This window comes from Anomaloglossus baeobatrachus, chromosome 2 (assembly GCF_048569485.1).
Source record: "Anomaloglossus baeobatrachus isolate aAnoBae1 chromosome 2, aAnoBae1.hap1, whole genome shotgun sequence".
NCBI classification, from domain to species: domain Eukaryota; kingdom Metazoa; phylum Chordata; class Amphibia; order Anura; family Aromobatidae; genus Anomaloglossus; species Anomaloglossus baeobatrachus.
The window spans coordinates 161,500,341-161,525,045 of NC_134354.1; the positions used below are offsets into that span (position 1 = coordinate 161,500,341).

At 43.9% G+C, this 24,705-nt stretch overlaps 1 protein-coding gene across 5 annotated transcripts in view; it reads right to left on the reverse strand.

Moving 5' to 3' along the window:
- Positions 1 to 24,705, reverse strand: part of LOC142287883 (arylsulfatase H-like) — a 281,549-nt gene that overhangs the window by 13,420 nt on the left and 243,424 nt on the right. For all 5 annotated transcript variants that reach the window (XM_075333476.1, XM_075333477.1, XM_075333475.1 and 2 more), the window contains exon 8: positions 12,016 to 12,178. In XM_075333476.1, the coding sequence (XP_075189591.1) occupies positions 12,016 to 12,178 (163 nt within the window). The remainder of the gene's footprint in view (positions 1 to 12,015; positions 12,179 to 24,705) is intronic.

Below are 24,705 nucleotides of genomic sequence, written 5' to 3' on the forward strand. Positions count from 1 at the left end.
TTCGGTTCAGCGAACCGGTTTGGCGAACCACTCGAAACGCATAGGAAACAATGGGAGGCAATCACAAAAACACATAAAAACACCTAGAAAACACCCTCAAAAAGGTGTCCAAAAGGTGACAAACAACTCACAACACAACACAAACACATGGGAAAGTGACAAGAACAAATTCTCATGCGAAAACAAAACAGCGTTACAAGGAAAAGAGGATGAGACACAGATATAGGCATGGCATGCCCTTCTAAAATCATGTAAAAGACCGCAAGGTTACTCCAAGCGGAGTCTCCCTTTTTTCCAAAAATTGGGCCACACACACGTCCACCCCTTCAGTGGCAGCACTTGTGCCCAAGTTGTACACTTCACAGGTAGATTTGCATCAAGCACATTCAAAAATACGCTATCCTTAACCGTCCCCAGGATGACACTGGGGTAGGTAGCAAAGTCTTTGTTGAGCCATGACTTGTTCATCTTGGCTCCTTTTAAAAAAACACAGCAAGCAAGGGTTACTCCAAGCGGAGTCTCCCTTTTTTCCAAAAATTGGGCCACACACACATCCACCCCTTCAGTGGCAGCACTTGTGCCCCAGTTGTACACTTTACATGTAGATTTGCATCAAGAACATTCCAAATCGACAAGCATTTACTCTCCCCAGGATGACACAGGGGTAGTAAATTCCTTGTGGATCCATGACTTGTTCATTTTGATGAACGTCAGTCTGTCCACATTGTCACTGGACAGACGCGTGCGCTTATCTGTCAGCACACACCCAGCAGCACTGAAGACACGTTCAGAGACAACGCTGGCAGCTGGACACGACAAAATCTCCAAGGCGTAGGTGGAGAGCTCTGGCCATTTTTCAAGATTTGAAGCCCAAAATGAGCAAGGCTCCATTTGCAAAGTCATGACATCGATGTTCATTTGGAGATACTCCTGTATAATCCTTTCCAGCCGTTGACTATGTGTCAGACCTGTTGTCTCTGGTGGCCTTCCAAAAGGATTGTGTAAAAAAATTATGAAAAGATTCAATAAAATTGCTGTTACCAGCACCAGATACGGTGCTGCTGGTACGGGTAGACTGTTGAAGATGACGAGACCATCCCATGTTTGTCGAGTTACAACTGGGAGATTCACTCCATGCACCACGGGTGTTTGGTGGAAAAGCCGAGTTAAGATCGAGTAACAGCTTTTGCTGATACTCCTGCATACGTGCGTCCCTTTCTATGGCTGGAATTATGTCACAAAATTTTAACTTGTACCGGGGATCTAATAGTGTTGCAAGCCAGTAGTCATCATCACTTCTAATTTTGACAATACGAGGGTCATGTTGGAGGTAGTGCAGCAAGAAGGCGCTCATGTGTCTTGCGCAGCAATTCGGACCAAGACCACGCTGTGTTTGTGGCATAGAGGTGCTACCCGTTCTTTCTTCCTCTGACATCTCCCCCCCAACCTCTTTCAACTGAAACTTGACCAAGGTCTCCCTCATCCGCTGAGTCTTCCATGTCCATGGAAAGTTCGTCCTCCATTTCTTCATGTTCTCCTGCACCTTCCTCAACATTTCGCCTGCTACCATGCGCCCTTGTTGATCCCTGTCCCCCATGGTCCCATGCCTGCCGCGTTGGTGATGATGAACGTCTGGACCTTGGTGATGATGTTGTCTCTTGCGCATATGAATCCTCCTGTAGTTCCTCCCCTTCCTGTTGTCCCACCCCCTGACTCCGAATAGTGTTTAGCGTGTGCTCCAGCATGTAAATGACTGGAATTGTCATGCTGATAATGGCATTGTCAGCGCTAAACATATTCGTCGCCATGTCGAAACTGTGCAGAAGGGTGCATAGGTCCTTGATCTGAGACCACTCCATCAGGGTGATCTGCCCCACCTCTGCATCTCGTTGGCCCAGGCTATACGTCATGATATATTGCACCAGGGCTCAACGGTGCTGCCACAGTTGCTGTAACATGTGGAGAGTCGAATTCCAGCGTGTCGGCACATCACATTTCAGGCGATGAACCGGCAGGCCGAAAGACTTCTGGAGCGATGCAAGTCGCTCAGCAGCGGTGGTTGAACGGCGGAAGTGAGCAGACAGTTTTCGTGCCCTGTTCAGAAGGCCATCTAGGCCGGGATAGTGTGTTAAAAATTGCTGGACAACAAGGACAACACGTGAGCCATACAAGGCACATGTGTCACCTTGCCCAGGCGAAGGGCCGCACCCAGGTTTGCAGCATTGTCGCACACGGCCTTACCAGGCTGCAGGTTGAGTGGAGACAACCATTTACCAAACTCAGAGCTGCCCACAACTCAGCCGCTGTGTGACTCTTATTTCCAAGATATTTCAAGCTAAAGATCGTCTGATGCCGTTGCGCTCTGCTGCCAGCATAGTAATGAGGGGTGAGTGATTCCTTCTGTGTAGTTAGAACGCTGGTGGCCTGACCAGGCAGGCTTGGGGCGGAGGTGGAGGAGGCAGAAGCAGTGGAGGAACTTGGACAGACAGAGGATTGACACACAAGTCGTGGGGACAGCAAGACTTGTGCAGCAGACCCTTTACCATCTATCACCATAGTTACCCAGTGCCCAGTCAGCGACATGTAACGTCCCTGTCCATGCTTACTGGTCCAAGTATCGGTGGTGAAATGCACCCGTTCACACACAGAGTTTCTCAAGGAAGCGGGGATGTTGTGTGCGACATGCTGGTGTAGCGCAGGCACACCTTTCTTAGAGAAGTAGTGGCGACTGGGCATCTGGTACTGGGGCACAGCGACAGACATAAGGTCTCTAAAATCCTGTGTGTCCACCAGGCGGAAAGGCAGCATTTCGGTAGCCAAGAGCTTACAGAGGGATAAAGTCAACCTCTTAGCTTTGTCATGGGTCGCAAGAAATGGCCTTTTATTTGTTCACATCTGAGGGACAGAGATCTGGCTGCTGTGTGTAGACGGTGTTGAGTAGGGTGTTCCTGGAAAAATGCAGGTTTGTGAGGAAAGTGCGGGCGTAGACATGATGTTGCCTTTATCCAACGTTGGTGCTATTGATGTCTGAGAGAGCTGTAAACACGCACTTGTTTCCCCTTCCAAACCAACTGACGACCTACCAAGCAAACTGCCTGTTGCGGTTACAGTGGTGGAAGTTGTGCGTGGAAAACCAGGTGTGACAGCTGTCCCCACAGTCCTAGAAGATGAAGAGCGCGCGGATGCACTGGAAGGGGCAGGCGGTGGATGGTTCGCTCCGCTAGGCCGCATTGCAGCACGGTGAGCTTCCCACTGGGACATATGATATTTATTCATGTGACGATTCATGGAAGAAGTTGTCAAACTGCTGAGGTTTTTCCCTCTACTAACAGAATCACGACAAATTTTACAGAACACATAATTTGGGCGATCTTTTGCTATGTCAAAAAAGGACCAGGCTAGACAAGGCTTAGAGGGCATGCGACCTGCTGATCCACCCCTACTAGTGCCCAGAGGCAGAGTGGTGGCTGAGGATGCAGTTGTAGACGTGCTACCAGTACTCCGACTCTGTCAAGGAAGGCGCAACGTAACTTCGTCGTCAAATGCATCCTCCTCCACCGCCTCTGTTGACCTCCTCGAGTGCCTGACTGTGGGTTGACAGTAGGTGGGATCTAGAACTTCCTCATCAATTGTTGTTTTTGCACTCCCCTCCCCCTCAGACCGAGCCTCTTCTTGCCCTGACTGAATATTTAAGTTGTCATCCCAATCTGGTATCTGCGTCTCATCGTCATCAGTATGTTCCTCATTGTCTATAACAACAGGTGTTACAGTTTGTGAATAAGGGTCAACATTATTCTCTGAAACTTGGTCCTCACGGCCTGAGTCAGAGTCACAAAGGTTCTGGGCATCACTACAGACCATTTCCTGGTCTGTACTCACTGTAGCTTGGGAGCAGACCTCTGATTCCCAGGCTATAGTGTGACTGAACAGCTCTGCAGACTCAGCCATCTCAGTTCCAGCATACTGTGCAGGGCGGATGGAGACTTCAGAGCTGGGAGAAAGCAAGTATGATTGGGATGACAACTCAGAGGACTGGTGTTTTTTGGATGCTGTAGTTGAGGTGGCAGAGGGGGCACTTGTTGGACCACTTGAGATCCATTCAAGCATTTTCTTTTTTTGGCCATCATCTACCTTTGTTCCAGTTGTTCGTGTCCGTAAAAAAGGGAGCACATCGGATTGTCCACGGTAAGTAGTAGACATCTTACTTTTGCTGGTAGATGGTCTATCTTCAGCAGATGTTAATGGAGCTTTGCCACCTTCCCCACGGACAAACCCTTTTTTTCCTTTTCTAACAAGCCTCTTCCCCTTTCCACCAGCATCTGTCATTTTGCCACTCATTTTGATTGCGACAAGATTGTGCACTTAAAATGTGGTAGTAAAAATTGAGAGGTGGTGTAGATTGCAGCGGTGGTCTAGCTTTAACAGCAGAATAAACAACAATAACTATCCCTGACAATGCAACTACAGCCATTAAACTGGCAGCATAGTTTGCTATTAGAATGGCTTAGTAACAATGAGTTTGAGTGTGCAATGCAGTGGTGCCGCAAATAGATTTGCACTAGTGGGACACTAATGGAAGTCCAACAGCCACTTTTATGATGCCACTAAGTTTCCTCAGTGTTTGCTAGTATAATGGCTTAGTAACAATGAGCTTGAGTGTGCAAAGGGCTGGAGGGTACAGTGGCAGGGTTGTGGGTCTGTGTAGAGGAAAGGAAGCCTCACTTTATATCCCTCCTAATGGTGAAATGCAGCGAGTAAGTCCCTGACCTTAGCTACACAGACGCTCTTATCTGTAGCTGTTAAAATCTTTCCACGGACCTGACTGTCACCTATGGCTCTGAGCCTGCTGTTATTAGCCCTTACAAGGGCTAAAAGAAACTTCTATCCCTATTCTGTATAGCGCTGTGTGTAGAGCGTACACAGCAGTATCGGAGACAGGAGCTACACCTGCGGTGACTGACACCCAGACGCAGAAGGCAGATAATGGCGTCCTGACGGGCAGATACCAGTTTTTTTATAATGCAGGGACATGTGACATGGACATCCTATCACACATGCCGTTGCTTCTCTGTCTAAAAGTCCACTTAGCTGTGTGTGTGTCTGGGATTGGCTGACATGCTGGCCCGCCCCACTACACGCGCGCGCGCTTAGGGAAGGAAGACAAGGGGAAAAATAAAAAATGGCGATCACCATTATCCCAGCACTAGTGATCTGAATGCGCTGTTCCCGCACACTATACGCTGTTTTGATTATGAAATGTGCAGATATGTGGCACACACACATACACCCCTTACCCTACACTGCATGTCCCTATTGTAAACTATCGCTCTCCTACATATGTTAATTATGCAGCACTAAACCCCTAGCTAAGCTCACCTACACTGCACGTCTCGATTCTAAACTATTGCACTCCTATCTATCTGAACTAGCTAGCATATTTCCCCTCGCTAAGCTGACTGTCTAGCAGGCAGCAGCTTCCCTAAGATTTCACATTTACAAAATGGTGCCGAGCCAACATGTCCGGGATTTATATGCACACGGAAACGTGACTTAGGCATCCAACCAAAGAAGCCCTTCTGTCTGAACCTTGTAGATATTTGCTGTGCCGTGTTTGGCTGCAGCAACATCCACAAATAAAGTTATGACAAAAAAAAAAAAAAAAAAACCCAAAACAAAACACATGTCTGGCTTCTCCTGGTCCAGAGTCCCCGCATCCTCCACTGATTTTACAAATCCCCACATCAAACAGCACCGCAATCCTATTCAAAGGTAAAAAATGCTATTAAAAAAAGCATTTTTGGAAATGCGGTCCAGCATTCGGGAGCAGAAAACCAAAAAACAAACATTGCGAACTTTTGGGGCAGGGGCTCGGGTTTGCCAAGCCCGAATGAACAAGCTCAGGCTCATACCGAATTTGAAATTGGCGAACCTTTACCGAACAGGTTCTCTCTTCTCTAGTATATAGATATGTGTTTTACTGTATAATTAGGAGCATGCCATAATATGTTGCAATACCTTGAAATGTGTTTCACTGGCTAATTGGGAGCAGGCAGTACTAAATAGCAATAGCTGTTTAGATCCTTCACTGGCAACTCTTTAGGATGCACTGATAAGTACCTATGCCGATTTCTAAAATTAAATACAGATTTGTGGCAAACAGCTTTCCCAATAGCTCTCTTACCTATCATTAAACCCCCTAGCTAAGCTGTCTAACAGCCCCGGTGGCAGTACCAGCAGCATCACGTTCCTTAACGTTTCACATTCTGAAAATGGTACATATGCCGCATGTCCACATTTTCTATGCAGACGGACATGTGACTTCTGAAAAACCGTGATGGTCTGGCTCACTGTTTAGGCGGTGCTCAGGAGAAAACTAATGGATAAATAATCAAAAAACTCCGGCACTCATTTGTGATGAAAAAATTAATTGTTCTTTATTGCATATTCATTAAATTAACGTTTCGGCTAATGCCTTCTTCATAAACTGAAATTTTCATTGAATTATTGATATGAATATATGTATGTATATATATATATGTCTATGGTACTGATATATGCTTTTTACTTTTATTTGAAAATTTCAGTTTATTAAGAAGGCATTAGCCGAAACGTTAATTTAATGAATATGCAATAAAGAACAATTAATTTTTTCATCACAAATGAGTGCCGGAGTTCTTTGATTATTTATCCATAGTTTTCTCCTGAGCACCGCCTAAACAGTGAGCCAGACCATCACGGTTTTTCATATATTAAATTTTTTGATCTGTGCTCCTGGTGTACCAGCTTGATTTTGATCAATGGCTTCTAACATGTTCTCTTATAATGATGAACAAACCTTTACTATTCACTCTAGAGTGACCTCTACGGGTCAATTTTTATTCACACCTAGTGAAGAATCTAGAACGAAAGAATACGAACGCGAATTGAAGCAACAGACAGCACTTGAACTCCATCTTATCACCTTGGCAGAATATTACAAGGTAAAACGGATACCACGTGGCCTGCGAGTTTCATTACGTCCCACGCTATTCTCAGATAATTCCGATTTTTGCACAACATTTGAACAGATCCTGAACAAATGTTCATACGATCTGATGACTAACTATCGATTTTTTACATAAGGAGCTGGACACATTTCCAGACAGATATCTACAATCGAAGGACAGCTTTCAAATATTTTTTCTTCAACTGAATTAAATAACATGAAAACTAAAATGGAATCCACTATTTTGGAATATAAGAAATCTTTACAGGAACGTAAACGTAATAAATTTACAAGGGATGAGGAAGATTATAAACGTGGACAGGTCTACAGATGGCGTTGTGGCGAAACATTTCCACGTAGACGTTTCCCAGTCAGATCAGAAGTTTCGTCTTCTGCCAGCTCCGGTAGTGAAATTGAGTCCCACAGTAGTTCTTTTGTAGGACCACGCCGTACCTACAACCAAAGAAGACGAGGAGGGGGCAGAGGAGAGCCACATCCGGGAAAACGAATAACAACGAGATCCCAGGTAGGACGGACCTCATTTTCAATATTTCCTCCTACACCCTGTCCCCACTCGAATCACAAGTTTTACAAAAAGGTTTAACCTTTTGTCCAACTCCTCATCTTGACACATTCAAATTGGAACAGGAATTAAATAAATTCTATAGGTCGGTGAGACTTAAGGTACATTTTAGTCAGCTCCCTTCTGATTGTGGTATTGTACCTTCGGACACTCGTGATACCAAACCATTTTCCTTTAGTGATCTTAATCTTACTATGCCAAGCAGCTTCATGCCACCTAGGACTTATCATCCTGCAGAGACATTTATTGCTCTTGTCAAATCTGATATTGGTAATTTTATCGATACTGTTAAAAATGGCAATTTACACATCAAAAATAATCTTACTCCAGGTGAAACCCAAGCCTTAAAGTCTCTTAGGAACAATGCCTCTATTATAATCAAACCAGCAGATAAAGGCGGTGCCCTAGTGGTGATGGATAAAAGCTATTATATCTCTGAAATTATGTCACAATTAGCAGATACGTCCACATATATGCCCATTCCTCGTGATCCTTCTAATGATATTAAACAAACCATTTTGGATAGGATCAATCACTACTCATCTCTTGGTGTTATAGACACCAAGTTAGCCACCTACTTAAATAAGATCAGTCCAGTTGTTCCTGTTTTGTACACCTTACCTAAGGTGCACAAAAATTTATGGCATCCACCTGGACGTCCCATCGTGGCGTCTATTGACTCTGTTATCTCCTTTGGCGATAACTCTTGACCACATATTGTCACCCTTAGTGACTAAAGCTGGGGTCACACATAACGACAACGACGTCGCTGCAACGTCACCATATTCTGTGACGTAGCAGCGACCATAGATGATCGTTAGTAAGCTGTCAAACATGTTATAAAAAGCAGCGACGGAGCAGCGATCATAGCGACGTCGACGGTCGTTGTGTGGTTTCAGACGTAGCGTAGCGTCCCTGCTGCGGTGTCAAACACAAGGATTATCAGCTTATCAGCATGGCGCAGCGGGATAGCAGCGATCAAAAAATGACCTGGAGCATTCAGGAGTGAGCAACGATTTTGCAGCAGGGGTCTGATCGTTGTTATGTGTCACACACAGCGACGTCGCTGTTGAGGTCGCTGCAACGTCACAGAATATGGTGACGTTGCAGCGACGTCGTTGTCGTTATGTGTGACACCAGCTTAAGACCCCCTCATACCTTCGTGACACAGGTGATTTTTTTACATCAATTACGCTCCTTGGGGCCACTTCCTCCTAACTCCTTTCTTGTCACTCTTGATGTGAACTCCTTATATACATCTATAGATCACGAACTAGGCATGAGAGCAGTCACTTGGTTTCTTGACCACTATAGTGAATTTTCTCCTATACAGAAGAAATTTTGAGTAGATCTATTGAATATAGTACTTACAAAAAATTATTTCCTGTTCCGTGACCAATTTTATTTCCAGAAGAAAGCTACGGCCATGGGTTCAAATGTTGCACCACCCTATGCGAACATTTATATGACGCATTTCGAGTCTATGTTCGTTTATACTCACCTTTTGTTTCAAGACCATGTCCTTATGTACAAACGATACATAGACGACATTTTCATTATCTTCACGGGCTCTCGGTCACAATTTGATGATTTTTTTGAGCATCTCAATACACGAGTACAAGGATTATCTTTTACTCAACATATTGACCATTCTGCCATCAGCTTTCTAGATACTCTTATACAGATTGACTATGGGTAATGTTACGTCTGACATGTACACAAAACCCACTGATCGTAATAGTTTGTTCTATTACATGAGTAGTCATCCACGTCATCTTAAAAATTCTTTACCAATTTCTCAATATAAAAGAGTGTCTAGGATAGTTACATCTCATGCTCAACGTCAGATTAGACATGAAGAGATGACACAAATTTTTACAGCGTGGGTACCCCTTACCTGTTGTTAATTCTGCACTTCAAGAAAGTTTAAAAATTACTCATAAGACCAAAAGGCATAGTCCTTTTATTTCTTTTGTGAATACTTTTCATCCCTTTCATCCCATAATCAAGATTATATCAAAACATTGGCAGGTTTTATCAAGATCTTACCCTCAGATACCGGAGTTTTCCACTTTGCCTCTATTTAGCTATAAACGCTCTTCCAACCTTCGCGACCTACTTGTTAGGGCAGATATAGGGTCCACGGCCCTCAAGTCCCGTGAGACATTCCTATCTACCCCTAAACAGGGTAATTTTCCCTGTCTTCATTGTCCCCACTGTTCCAATATTATTAAAAGGCAACCAATTCACACATCCCCGTACTGGTAAAGTTTTTTATATTAAAGAATTTTACACTTGTGACACTTCATATGTTGTCTATTTAATTAAATGTCCGTGCGGTCTCGGATATGTTGGTGAAACTACCCAACATATCCGAGACCGCATAGGTAAACATAAATCCACCATCAGGTGTAAGCTGACTATGTTGCCTATTCCATCTCACTTTATTCAGTGTGGACATTCGATTTCACAATTGAGGTACCACGTTTTGGAGCATGTTCCACTGTTGAGACGCGGGGGGGACAGGGTTAAAACATTAAAAGAAAGGGAATCCTTTTGGATCCATATGCTCAATACCCTTTCCCCACACGGTCTTAACAGGGAGTATGAGAATTTCTGAGAAGGAGGTATGAGGTCCATTCTGCCTGATGACCCTATATACTTATGATTTTTTCACGTATGCTGTGTTTAGAGGAAGCAGGGTACACATACACATGGGCTTATACATAATAATATATATAGCGTGACATCGGAGTTCAGTCAACCAAAGTTTAGGTTGGTATGTGTGTATATGGGCCTATGCGTATCTGTACTCATATGTATACATATATGTATATATGTGTATATATCTTTTTATATCACATTATCATTAGATATCGCCTTCTATATGCTTCTCCTGGCTATTGTATTATATCCTGCCATTCTTCTTTTTGTTTATCTTACAGACACGTATCTAATAGTGTCCAGTTTGGAGTTTCAAGAATTCTGAGCGCTTTCAATCAAAATATACTTCTGCGCATGCGCGCACTTCCGGATTTCACTGCGCACGCGTGGCGTGCGTCTCACCGTGCGTTCCACCGTGCATTCCATGATATAGGAAATGATCACTATGACCCGCCCCCTCTCACATATAAACCCTGCTCGCGATTACATAGTTCCACATTCACCGCTGACTACCGGCTGCACAGGTAATGCACTGCGTTCTGTCTACACTTTCTTGGTATGTTACTATAGGACTTCATCTTTGTGGTTCTTTGTCCTCACTATTAGTGAGATGTCCTAATAGCTTTTCTTTTTCTTTTCCCGTATATAGCGATTTTATCACTTTATCACTGCCCCACTGGGAGATAGCAGTCATTCCTTTTGCCCCTAATTGAGGTAATATAATTTACTTATATAATAAGTGACTTGTGTATACATATTGCTTTCATTTTGAATCCTCATTGTTTTTGTCCCATAGACATCTCTTTCACTCGCATAATAAAATTGGATATCTTTGTATACGGAGCCTTTCACTATTGTGAGCTCCCATTAGGTATGTTGTATATAAATTTTCTTCACTAGATTCTCATCTAGATCAACCTTTGGTTTCCTTATTTTTATATCGGGTCTTCTTTTCTTTAGATATACTGTACGAAAGTACGTTTGAGGTTCTTCCTAATATAGATCTCTTTCATCAATTAGGTAAAAACTTTATTTCATTTTTGATATTACATGAGAATTATTGATATGAATATATGTATGTATATATATATATATATATATATATGTCTATGGTACTGATATATGCTTTTTACTTTTATTTGAAAATTTCAGTTTATGAAGAAGGCATTAGCCGAAACGTTAATTTAATGAATATGCAATAAAGAACAATTAATTTTTTCATCACAAATGAGTGCCGGAGTTTTTTGATTATTTGGACATGTGACTTAAGCAATCAATGACACAAGCCCTTGTGTCTGAACCTTGTAGATGTTTGCTGCATTGTGATTATTTGCAGATGTTCCTGCAGCCAAAGTAAAGAAAAAAAATGGTGCCCCATGCGTCTGGTTTCCCTAGAGTCCCCACCCCTTCCACTCATTAAACATATCCCCCAATTCATCATACAGCACCACAATTCTATCCAAAATCATAACATGTTATTAGAAAAGTCATTTAACAAAACCAAACATTGCGGACTTTTGGGGAAAGTGCTCGGGTTACAGAGCCCGAACTAAACAGGCTAAGGCTTTTACTGAATTTGAAGTTGCTGAACCATTATCGAACAGGTTGCCTCATCTCTAGTCCTTAGTACTAATCCAAGCCTGATGCCAGTCTGGCATTTAGTTTGAAGCAACGTGGAGAGTTCTGTCAACATGACATCTTATAAAATCAATAACTGTATAAAACTGTACCTTATCCTAGTGACATGCAAAATGTCTAAAGACAACCGTTACAATTTTTGTACCTGTCTTGTGGTAGTATGCCTCCTCCAAGCTTAGCTACGGTTGTGTAAATATCCATTAGACTTGTAGGTTTATCAATTTCAGTATTTGCAGGAAGAACACCCGTCCAACGTAGGATTCCTGGCACTCGTATTCCGCCTTCCAGTCCTCCCATACCTTTACCACCTATATGTGTAGAGACCAGACAACAATGTATGCATGGTTAGATGCCAAGTGGATCAGTGGTGCTCAAGCAAAAATTTTAGTGATGAGAAAAATATTTTTACATAGGGGCCTGCCATTTGGGACTACATGATATCACCAGACAGATCATATAGTAGCATGCAATAGTTTGGGCACCCCTGGTCAAAATTAGAGATGAGTGAACCTATTTGGTTAGTGTTCGCCAATTTCATATTTGATACAAGCCTTGGCATTTTCATTCGGGCTCTGCTTACTGAAAACTTTGCTCAAAAGTTGACAATGTTCGTCAAGTGTTTGCAGAAAACCCACTCCCAGCCCTATCACAGCTATGCCAAGTATTTGCATGGCTGTGATTGGCCAGGGAAATCACTGTATAAAAACAAGGAAGCAAAAAGATTAAAGTACGACATACTTACAGAGTTTCACCGTGGCTAAAACTACTTCCACGGCTGTACTTCTGGGACCACTGATTATCCCTTATCCATACTCACTGCTTTCCCCACCCACCAGTGTCTCTGATTGGCAGCCAGTCAGACCCAACCCCTAGACAGCATCTGTGATTGGTTGGAATCACAGACCCTGTATGCGCGTCATTATCATGGCATGGTATAAAATAAATAAAACATTGCCATGGGGGCCTCCATCTATTGATAGCAGCACAGAAAGCTCACAGCTATAGGCTGCAGGCTGTGCACCCATCTTGGCTGTATCAAAATAGGAGGGACCGCATGTGACTTTTTAAAAAAAATTAAATAAATTTAAAAAAAAAAAAAACAAAAAAAAAAAAAAAACACGGCGTGCGGTCCCCCCCAATTTTGATATTCAGCCAAGGTAAATCCCGATAGCTGGAGGCTGGTATTCTCAGGCTGTGGAGATCCAGGGTTATTACCCCCCCAGCCTAAAAATAGTAGCCCGCAATTGCCCATTATTGCTTTATCAATTAGATGTGACCTTCCCGCCACTTTACCTGACTCTTCTTGATTGCCATGGTGCAGTGGCAATCAGGGTAATAAGGGGTTAATGGCAGCTCACAGCTGCCACTAAGCCCTAGATTAGTAAAGGGAGTAATTTATGAAACCTCCCCATTACAAATCTGTAAGGGAAATTTAAGCAAATTGAAAAGGGAAATGATCTGTAATGCCTGCTTTACACGCTTCAATAGATCTTTCAATCCGTTGTCGGGGTCAAGTTGTAAGTGACGCACATCCGACATCGTTCGTGACGTATTTGCGTGTGACACCTACGTGCGATCAAGATTGAACGCAAATACGATGATCGCATACACGTCGTTTATTCCTCATATATTGAACGTTTTGTTGTACGAACCTAGTCAATTGAAACGTGTGACATCCCTCATACGATTTTGATGTCTGAGGTTATGTGCGCAGGTGTGCGCTCTGCACCGCAGCTTAAAAAAGGTCCGCTTCAGAGCGCAGCTGAAAAGCTGCGTTCTGAAGCACCTCACAATGTCTGTCATTCACTAATCTCTGTCAGTCGGTCACTATCTCTGTCCCTCTCTCTCTGTCCATGTCAGTCTATCCCTCTCACCCCCTCTCTCATACTCACCGATCCCTGATCACCAGCACGGCGCTGCACGGTATTCACACTGCTCCGGCGGCTTTTACTATTTTGAAAAAGCCGGCCGCTCATTAAACAATCTCGTATTCCCTGCTTACCCCGCCCACCGGCGCCTATGATTGGTTGCAGTGAGACACGCCCCTACGCTGAGTGACAGGTGTCTCACTGCACCCAATCACAGCAGCCGGTGGGCGTGTCTATACTGTGCAGTGAAATAAATAATTTTAAAAAACGGCGTGCGGTCCCCCCCAATTTTAAAACCAGCCAGATAAAGCCATACGGCTGAAGGCTGGTATTCTCAGGATGGGGAGCTCTGCGTTATGGGGAGCCCCCCAGCCTAACAATATCAGCCAGCAGCCGCCCAGAATTGCCGCATACATTAGATGCGACAGTTCTGGGACTGTACCCGGCTCTTCCCGATTTGCCCTGGTGCATTGGCAAATCAGGGTAATAAGGAGTTAATGGCAGCCCATAGCTGCCAATAACTCCTAGATTAATCATGTCAGGCGTCTCCATGAGATACCTTCCATGATTAATCTGTAAGTGACAGTAAATAAACACACACACCCGAAAAAATCCTTTATTAGAAATAAAAAACACAAACATATACCCTGGTTCACCACTTTAATAAGCCCGAAAAAGCCCTCCATGTCCGGCGTAATCCAGGATGGTCGCTCCCAGCTCTGCTGCATAGTTGTCACTGAGGTTACCCACTGTCACTGGATACAGCGGTGGCCGCGGGTAACCTCAGTGACAGCTCAGCTGATCGCGCGGCTGTCTTCAGTTTCTGCGTGGAGCTGACAGAAACGGCGGTGTCTTCTGTTGCTCCGGTCACCTTCATGCAGCAGAGCTGGAAGAGACGCTGGACCATCCTGCATTACGCCGGATATGGAGTGCTTTTTCGGGCTTATTAAAGTGGTAAACCAGGGTATATGTTTGTGTTTTTTATTTCTAATAAAGGATTATTCGGGTGTGTGTGTTTATTTACTGTAATTTACAGATTAATCATGGAAGGAATCTCGGGGAGACGCCTGACATGATTAATCTAGGACTTAATGGCAGCTATGGGCTGCCAATAACTCCTTATTACCCCGATTTGCTAACGCACCAGGGCAAATCGGGAAGAGCCGGGTACAGTCCCAGAACTGTCGCATCTAATGTATGCGGCAATTCTGGGCGGCTGCTGACTGATATGGGGAGCCCCCCAGGCTAACAATAATGTGGGGCTCCCCATCCTGAGAATACCAGCCTTCAGCCGTATGGCTTTATCTGGCTGGTATTAAAATGGGGGGGGACCGCACGCCGTTTTTTTTAATTATGTATTTATTTTACTGCACAGTATAGACACGCCCACCGGCTGCTGTGATTGGGTGCAGTGAGACAGCTGTCATTCAGCATGGGGGACGTGTCTGACTGCAACCAATCATAGGCGCCGGTGGGTGGGGAAAGCAGGGAATACGAGATTGATTAATGAGCGGCCGGCATATTCAAAGTAATTGTTGCCGCGCATTCTGTGCACAGCTGTTCCTCGCAGCGCTGGTGATCGGGGAGCGGTATGAGCCGGGGGAAGAAAAAAACAAAGCGCCAATGTAAGTATGACTGAGAACAGCAGAAAAAAAGGTAAGTATACTGAATTTAATTAAAAAAAAATAAAAATAAGATTGCTAGTGTAAAAATGCACAAGCACGAAACGTGCTGAACACGGACATACTCCGTGTGCAGTACGTGCAGGCACGGACCCATAGACTAAAGCGTGTCCGTGCCTGCGTGCTGCCAGCCAAAAACGGACATGTCCGTGTAGAAAAGTGCACACATGTACTTAACTCACGGACACACGTTCCATGCGATTTTACGTGTGTGTGCCATCTACCATTGATTAACATGGGTCTCCGTGTGTACGTGTCTCCGATACGTGCAAATACGTACCGCACACGTACAAATTACACGGATGTGTGTTGCAGGTCTGTGTCTGCTGTCATCTGCCATTCAGCTCTCCTACATGGCTGTCTGTGTCTGCTGTTAGCGGCCATGTAGCAGAGCTGAATGGCAGATGACATTGTAAAAACGCATCCCTACACATTACACACGCTTGGCAAGTCAATAAATACTTGCCATCTTATTGCCCACTTATGCTTTGTGGGCCTTGACAATTTTCATTTTCAGAGTGCAAGGAAGCTGCTTAGAAGAACACATGGCTGCTGTTTTTTGACACAAGGTTAGAGGGCGCTGGATTTTTAAAAATAAGTTGTGAAATTTGCATCACCTGGCCTTTCCTATCGATTATAGTGAACAAGCATAACCCTAACCGACTAAGGTCTGAAACCTCAAATCTCCAAACTTTTGCATTGGTCCATTTTCCTGTTTGTATTTTTTAAGATGAAAAATTATTTTTTTTCTCCCTAAAACACAAGGAAATGTGTAATCTTTAACTTTTTGCCTTATAGAGATAATTTCAACTTCAACTTGCTTAACTGTTCACAATAGCAGTCCTTTTTACCAGGTGTGCTCAAACTTTAGCAAGCCACTGTAGACAAACTGTAAATATATATATCAGTACTATGCGTAGAGAAAAGGGAGAGAACATAGATCCAAATAACTTCCCAATTTCATTATTGTATCTTAAAAGAAGGACCTGTTTGTTTCGGCTTCCACATACTTTCCATGACCTGTCGATCAATTTCCCAGTTACTGTTTGCTAACAATATATAGTTACATAGTTACATAGTTACTTAGGTTGAAAAAAGACCTAGGTCCATCTAGTTCAACCTTCCTCCACCAGTTCTACATTTAGTCACTAAGTCATTTATAACCAACAATGTTTTGTGTACTGAGGAAATCATCCAGCCCTTTTTTTAAAAGCTGTTATAGTATCTGCCATTACTACCTCTTGTGGTAGGGCATTCCACAGTCTGACTGCTCTAACTGTAAAGAACCCTATAGTTCCTCCAGAGTGGGAAGAGGAGGATGAATGCTCCTATCCATTAGTATCAGGAGTGGGAAAAACCAGAGTGGAGAATGTTACAAGAATAGATGCGTTTGCTTCTTGTGCATGCTTATAATCACAGTGCTACTAATCTGTGGAACAAACATTCACAGTAGGTTGGGCTATTGCCAAGACTATTTACTGGTCACAAAAAGTACAAATGGTGTGACTGAAAGGAAATAATTTAAAAAAAGTAAAATTAGGCACAATATTAATAAACCCTCCATTTTTTTTTTACTGGTGTATAGGTCGTTCCTATAAAAATATTGAATAAAGTAAACTAATATTGGTGCCAAAAAAACAAAACAATTTACCTTATCTGATTGTAAATATTACTGACTGATACAATGTGTGTCACTAGTGATTATGGGGAAAACGGGAAGCCAGGGCCCCTGATCGGACCCTCAGACTAAGGGGCTTTGTGCCATCCCTATTCTTAGAGTTACTTCTGAAGGTGAGGATGTCTGAGCCGCCTTCCTGGCCATGCTCCAGACCAGCCCTGATCCTATACCACTTCCCACCTACTCCAGGAGGGCATCGGTACAGGAGTGTCAAAACTAACAGAGCTAGAGAAACGGGAAAACAAAACTATCTCACATAGCGGAATAAGACAATAAGAGGTTAGGAGAAATATAAGAGCATAGAGGAAACAATAAGATGACGGGACAACTTTCACATATCTCCAAGCACCACGCAATATAATCACCAGCAGGACTGGGACACAACAGCACACAGACCAACACAGCAATAAACTATATTATTATATTATCTATTATTGGTATGGGAAGACAGATTCCACCATCTTAAAAAGGTGGGGAGCAAATGTGATAGGTTCCCAACAACATGTGATCCCAAACGTAACCAGCAGGCTAGCAGAGGTTAACATTTGCTAGCCTGACCTTGGAGGAGCACACAGCTGGTCAACACCTGAGCCTGCCTGTGTAACTCAGAATCCCCAAAGAAACCATAGTGTGTACTGTTAATCTGTAGTGTAAACAACACCTGATGCCACCATGATAAATCGGTGAGTTTTGAGCAACACTCTATGGGACAGTACCCCCCCTCCCCTCTAGGAGTGGCCTCTGGAGCCTCAGTACAAGGTCTCTCCGGATGATGACGAAGAAATGCCATAACCAGACCATCCACATGGATATCTGAGACTGGTACCCAAGTCCTCTCCTCAGGATCATAACCATGCCAGTGGACCAAATACTGTAAGGAATAATGAATGACAAAAGAATATGATTTTTGATACCTGAAACTCTAAAGACCCATCTACTAAGACCGGAGGTGGAGGTACAGAAAGAGGGGCTCCCAAACCCACAAATTTTAACAAAAGATTTGTGAAATATGTTATGAATTTTAAATGATGCCGGCAGGCCCGGCGTCAGCACCCGGCAAACCTGGTCAAATACCGGGGCCCTGGGCCTACGCTGTGACCCTCTCCCCCCCCCCCCACCGAAGATCGCACTTTCAATTGTATCGGCATCGCAGGTGCCGATAGAATTTAAAGCAATGATGAGAAACGGAGCAGCGCGCTGCCTCTCATCATTCTCCCCGCTGTGACTGTCGGCGCTCTGACAGCCCTGAAGTGGAGCATGGTAACATCACTGCTCACCTGCAGTGAGGTCAGAGCGAGCTACAGCAGTGGACGCACTGAGGAGACCGGAGCAGTGGGGGAACGAGGAAAAGTTAGTGTGTGTGTGTAATCATGGTGGCCAGACGACCATGGGGGTGCATTGTACTATATACAGGCTGTATGGCTGTATACTACATGGTGGTGCCTAATGCTATCTGAGTCTGCATTGTGCTATATGGGGCTGTATACTACATGAGGGTGCCTAATGCTATCTGGGTCTACATGGTGCTATATGGCGGCTGTATACTACATGAAGGTGCCTAATGCTATCTGGGTCTGCACTGTACTATATACGGGCTGTATACTACATGAAGGTGCTAATGCTATATGGGTCTGCATTGTACTATATACAGGCTGTACACTACATGAGTGTGCCTAATGCTATCTGGGTCTGCATTGTGCTATATGCGGGCTATATACTACATGAGGGTGCCTAATGCTATCTGGGTCTGCACTGTGCTATATGGGGGCTGTATACTACATGAGGATGCCTAATGCTATACGAGTTTGCATTGTGCTATATGGGGGCTGCATAATACTACATAGGGGCTGCATAATACTATATGGAGGAATATGGGGGCTCATACTACTATACCCCCAGAGCTGTATGTCACCTCCCCACCTCAGAGCTGTTTGTCCCCCCACACCAGAGCCACTGCCCCTAAAGCTGTATGCCCCCCCTCTAAAGCTGTATGCACCCCCATTGATGTATGCCCCCCATTGATGTGTATGTCCCCAGCCTCTCGTGATTTATATACAGCAGTGTCAGTGTGCTCTATGTGCGGCCATGTATGTTAGTGACAACCACAAATCAGCGTGGCACAGCCACATGCCCAGGAGGAGCTGTATGGAGACAAGCGGGGAGGGGAATGAGGCTGTTGCCGGCTTCCCAATATTAGAAATATCTCTATGTGTCTGTGTGTGCATGTATGATGTGTATGTATGCATGTCAGTTTATGATTGCGTATAGATTTGTCTATTTATATGTGTTTTTGTGAATTTCTCTTTATATATGTGTACGTATGCCTGTATGTGTATGTATCTGTGTACGTATGCCTGTATGTGTACGTATCTGTGCATGTCTATGTGTGGATGGGGCCCACAGACTCTTTTGCCCAGGGCCCACAAATACCTGCCTGGCGGAAAGCCAGCAGATTGATGACAGCAGTAATTCTGAATGGGCCAATAAACCGAGGACCTATCTTAAGTGAAGGTCACTTTAAGCTTAAATGTTTCTCGTGGACAACCAGAACAGGTCATCCACACACTGGTCTGGACCAGACACACGTTTATAGTCAACCAAATGGATATACATAGAGCCTATGTCACACAAATGCTGCTGAACCTTCTTCAATGTAGACAATAGTGCTGAGACCAATTGGTCCTCCCCAGGAACACCAGATGAGTGTCCCCGCAGAAATGTACAGAAATGGGGATGACGACCACAAATGCAAAAGACAGTAGATACACCCGAGGATTAATGGTTGCAAATATTGATTGAAAATTTGGCAAATGGAATGTCACACAGAGTTTTGCTCAAAACTCGCCGAGTGTCAAAGCAGCATCATGTGCTGTTCATACCACAGATTCTGACACTCCACACTATGGTTTCTTTGGTTCTTTTGAGTTACACAGGCTGGCTCAGGCGTCAAACAGCAGTGTGCTCAATAATGGTCAGGCCAGCAAGAGTTAATCTCTGCTAGCCTGCTGGTTACCTCTAGAACCACATGTTGTTGAGGACCTTCCACATTTACTCTCCAACTTTTTAAGATGATGGAATCTGTGTTCCCATGCAGACTTTAGCTTACTGCTGTGTGGGTCTGTGTGCTTGTGTGTCCCAGTCCTGCTGGTGATTATATGGTGTGGTCCATGGACATGTCTGTCTAAAGGTCCAGTCACACTAAGCAACTTACCAGCGATCCCAACAACGATAGGGATCGCTGGTAAGTTGCTAGGAGGTTGCTGGTGAGATGTCACACTGCGACGCTCCAGCGATCCCACCAGCAACCTGACCTGGCAGGGATCGCTGGAGCGTCGCTACACAAGTTGCTGGTGAGCTCACCAGCAACCAGTGACAAGCCCCCAGCGCCGTGTGGAAGATGCTGCGCTTGGTAACTAAGGTAAATATCGGGTAACCAACCCGATATTTACCTTGGTTACCACCGCACGGAGCTACACGTGCAGAGAGCAGGGAGCAGCGCACACTGAGCGCTGGCTCCCTGCTCTCCTAGTTACAGCACACATCGGGTTAATTACCCGATGTGTGCTGCAGCTAAATGTGCACAGAGCAGGGAGCAGCGCACAATGCTTAGCGCTGGCTCCTTGCTCTCCTAGTTACAGCACACATCGGGTTAATTAACCCGATGTGTGCTGCAGCTAAATGTGCACACAGCAGGAGCCGGCACTGACAGTGAGAGCGGCGGAGGCTTGTAACAAAGGTAAATATCGGGTAACCAAGGACAGGGCTTCTTGGTTACCCGATGTTTACATTGGTTACCAGCCTCCGCAGAAGCCGGCTCCTGCTGCCTGCATATTTAGTTGTTGCTGTCTCGCTGTCACACACAGCGATCTGTGCTTCACAGCGGGACAGCAACAACTAAAAAATGGCCCAGGACATTCAGCAACAACCAACGACCTCACAGCAGGGGCCAAGTTGTTGCTGGATGTCACACACAGCAACATCGCTAGCAACGTCACAAAAGTTGTTCGTTAGCAGCGATGTTGCTAGCGATGTTGCTTAGTGTGACGGGGCCTTAAGGTTGACTAGGTAAACTCTAAAAGCTGAAAAAAGCCTGACAGACAAGAGTACAATGTCTTTGAGCATGCAGAGGTGGAACACAGGACACCACATGACTCCAGATTCTTTGCCCCAAAAACAATGCAATATGAGTTCCAGATCAGCCAGGACAGAATCATGATGCTGCTCCAGAACCCTAAGGCAAAGACTCAGGGGGAACAAATGACTTATCAGCTGGAACCCAAGGCAGCACCTCACATTGTGGCTCAGCAATCTCAGATTTAACCGTAGTACTGAGTACCAACACCACCTCTCCCTTCTGAAGGATGGTAACAGGTCCCTCACTAGGTTACCCCTAGAAAACTCTTAGACAATGCATTGGCTTTAGTGTTCTTTAGTGTGAACCCACGTGATCAGTTGCAAAATCGTTAAACCTATTGAATAATAATGATCACCGAGCTGGTCTCTCTCTATAAGACGTTTAGCCAACTCAAGGTAAAAGGAGATTTTTATGGTCAGTAATTACAGTAACAGGATGGATCGCTTACTCCAGAAAGTGTCGCCATTCCTCAAATTCTACTTTGATAGCAAGTAATTCCCGATTACCAATATCATAATTACGTTCCACCGGAGATAAGTTCTTAGAAAATAATTCACATGGATGCAGTTTACTAAAAAACAGACCTTGAGATACTACAGCTCCTACAAATGCATACAAAGCACCCTCAGACTAATTCAAAAAGTCTGTACCTTTTTTGTCGTATCAGTCAGAGGACTTGCTGTGGCAGAGAAATTCTTAATTAACTTCCTATAAAAATTTGCAAAACCCAAAAATGTTGCAGAGCTGTCAGGTTCTCAGGACGGCCCTATTTCAAATATATCCTGCAATTTAGTGGATAAATCCTAAATCCAGAAATGGAAATAATGTAACCCAAGAATGTAAGTTCCTGAACTTACATACTTTTCCAATTTTGTGTACAACTTCTCTCAAACAATTTGCAAAACCTGCCAGATGTATTTCAAATGAAAACTAAAATCCAGTGAATAAATGAGAATGTTGTCAAGATAAATAAATTACAAAATTTCCCTAAGGCCCCCTTCACACGTCAGTAAAAAACACTGACGTTCTTCACTGACGTGTAAAACTAGCACATGTCTCTCCGTGTTCTGTGATTCACGGCACACATGGGTTGTCCATGTGCAATCCATGATCCGGGATTGCAAATGGACATTACTCACCTGCCTTCACTCCTGCTGTCCATGGTGCTGAACTCCTCAGCTCTGCAGCGTCCACCCACCGCTCTCTGCAGCTACTTCTGGGTCGGCTGTTCCTGCTTTCATGAATATTCATGAGCCGGGCAGGAGCTGCAGAGAGGAGAGGCTGCAGAGCGAATCGCAGGCAAGGTAAGTTGAAAATGTTTATTATTTGATATGTCAGTGTTTTTCTGGTATGTGTTTCATGGATCACACACGGATCACACCATAGTGTGGTCCGTGGGTTATCAGTGATGCCAGAAAAAAACTGACTTGTCTCCGTGCAGAATCAAGGACACGCGTGTACGCTGCACAGAGACACGTTCAGTGAAAAATCACTGATGTGTGAGCAGACCCATTGATTATAATGGGTCTGCGTATGTCAGTGATTCTGGTACGTATAAAAAAAAGCACATACGTACCAGAATCACTGACATGTGAAGGGGGCCTAAAAAGGTGAGAGAACACATCATTAACAAAATGTTTAAAAAACGCAGGTGCGTTGGTCAGACCGAATGGCATAACAACATTTTTGAAGTCTCCTTTGTCGTATTGAACGCAGTTTTCCCTTCCTTCCCTTGTCTCACCTGATCAGAATATACGCCCATCTAAGGTTGAGTGTAGAGAACCATTTAGTACCAGCAATCTGATTAAATTGGTCTGGAATGATTGGCATGGGATATGGATCAGGAACAGTTATCTGGTTAAGCTCACGGAAGTCCAGACAAGGTCACAGTGAACCATTCTTTTGACAAATAAAAAAACCCACAGTCAAAGGAGACGAGTGTGGCCTAATATGTCCATTAGCCAAGCTCTCCATAGTATACTCTAAGAGTTAGTCTCTCAGGGTCTGACAGGTTATACAGTCTGCACTTCGGCAAGTTAGCCCCAGGCTTCAACCTTATGGTGGAGTCATAGGATCTATGCGGCGGCAACTCCTGACAACCCTTCTCAGAGAAGACATCTCCAAAATCGTCAATGCCAGTTTAATATCCATATTGCAATACAGTCTCTGCAGTAGCCTCCCTGTAGTGGTGTGCCTCTTTGAAAAACCGCTTCAGAGGAGCTATTACGCCAAAGCCTATAGAATTCCCCATATGGTATGGATTTTATTGTGTGAATAGGATGGTTGCTATTGGCACGTAAAATGGTGTTACCACTTAGCAATTTTCTATAATTCTGATAGTGTATTTTTTTTAGTCTCCATATCTCCTGACAATTGCAAATCCAAAAAGTTCACAATAATTGCAGGTTTCATATTAGTGAATCTTAGGGTCCGCTCATTACAATTTATATATTGAATAAATTCCGGAACTATAGTAACATCACCTGACCAAATGACGAGCACATATCTACATCCACATATATCTTATCGCTCTTTACAGAGTCAGCCCACATGCAGGGATTAGCTGCCACAGCCGGTGAACAGCGGCGTTGGGGATAAGGTGATATAGCAGAGTTAGATAGGTTGAAGACCAGGATTGTGGAGGGGTGAGAGGGAGTAATAAAGATGGAGTCTCTAAGTGTGTCTGTGAAGTATTTTTTCTCTGTGTGGTGTCTTTTTTAACCCTTTATTGGAGATTTTTAATGGTCGGGCCAAACTTGGCCTGACATCAAGAATCTCGGGCTTTATACCACCTGGTAAAACAAAGCTATTACCCAGCGTGCCACCCAGCACCAGGGCCGCTGGAAGAGTTGGACCCAGCACCAAAAGATGGCACTTCTATGAAAGCGCCATTTTCTGGGATGGCTGCAGACTAAAATTCACAGTGGGGGGGGGCAGAAAGCTTGGGCCACCCTGCACTGTGGATTCCAGTCCCCAACTGCCTAGTTTTACTTGGCCAGACACAAAAATTGGGCGAAGCCCACAATTTTTTTTTTAATTATTTCCTAAAATAAAAATAATTAAAAAAAAAAAGGGGGACTTCCCTATATTTTTACATATCTATACATCTCTGGCAAAAATTAAGAGACCACTGCAAAATTTTCAGTTTTTCAGATTTTTCTCTTTATAGGTATATTGAGTAAAATGTAAATTGCTCTTTTATTTTATAAACTAGTATTTTCAGAAAATAAATACAAAATTTAATGCTTGAAAATTCAGAGACGTTGTCAGTAGTTTAAAGGATAAAAGAACAATTTACATTTGACCTAAAAATATACCTATAAAGAGAAAAATCTGAAAAACTGAAAATTTCGCAGTGGTCTCATAATTTTGGCTAGAGCTGTATAGTTATAATATCTCTCTCATATCTCACATATATAATTTTTTACTGATGTTGTCTGCGACATGCTGGTGTAGCACAGGCACAGCTTAA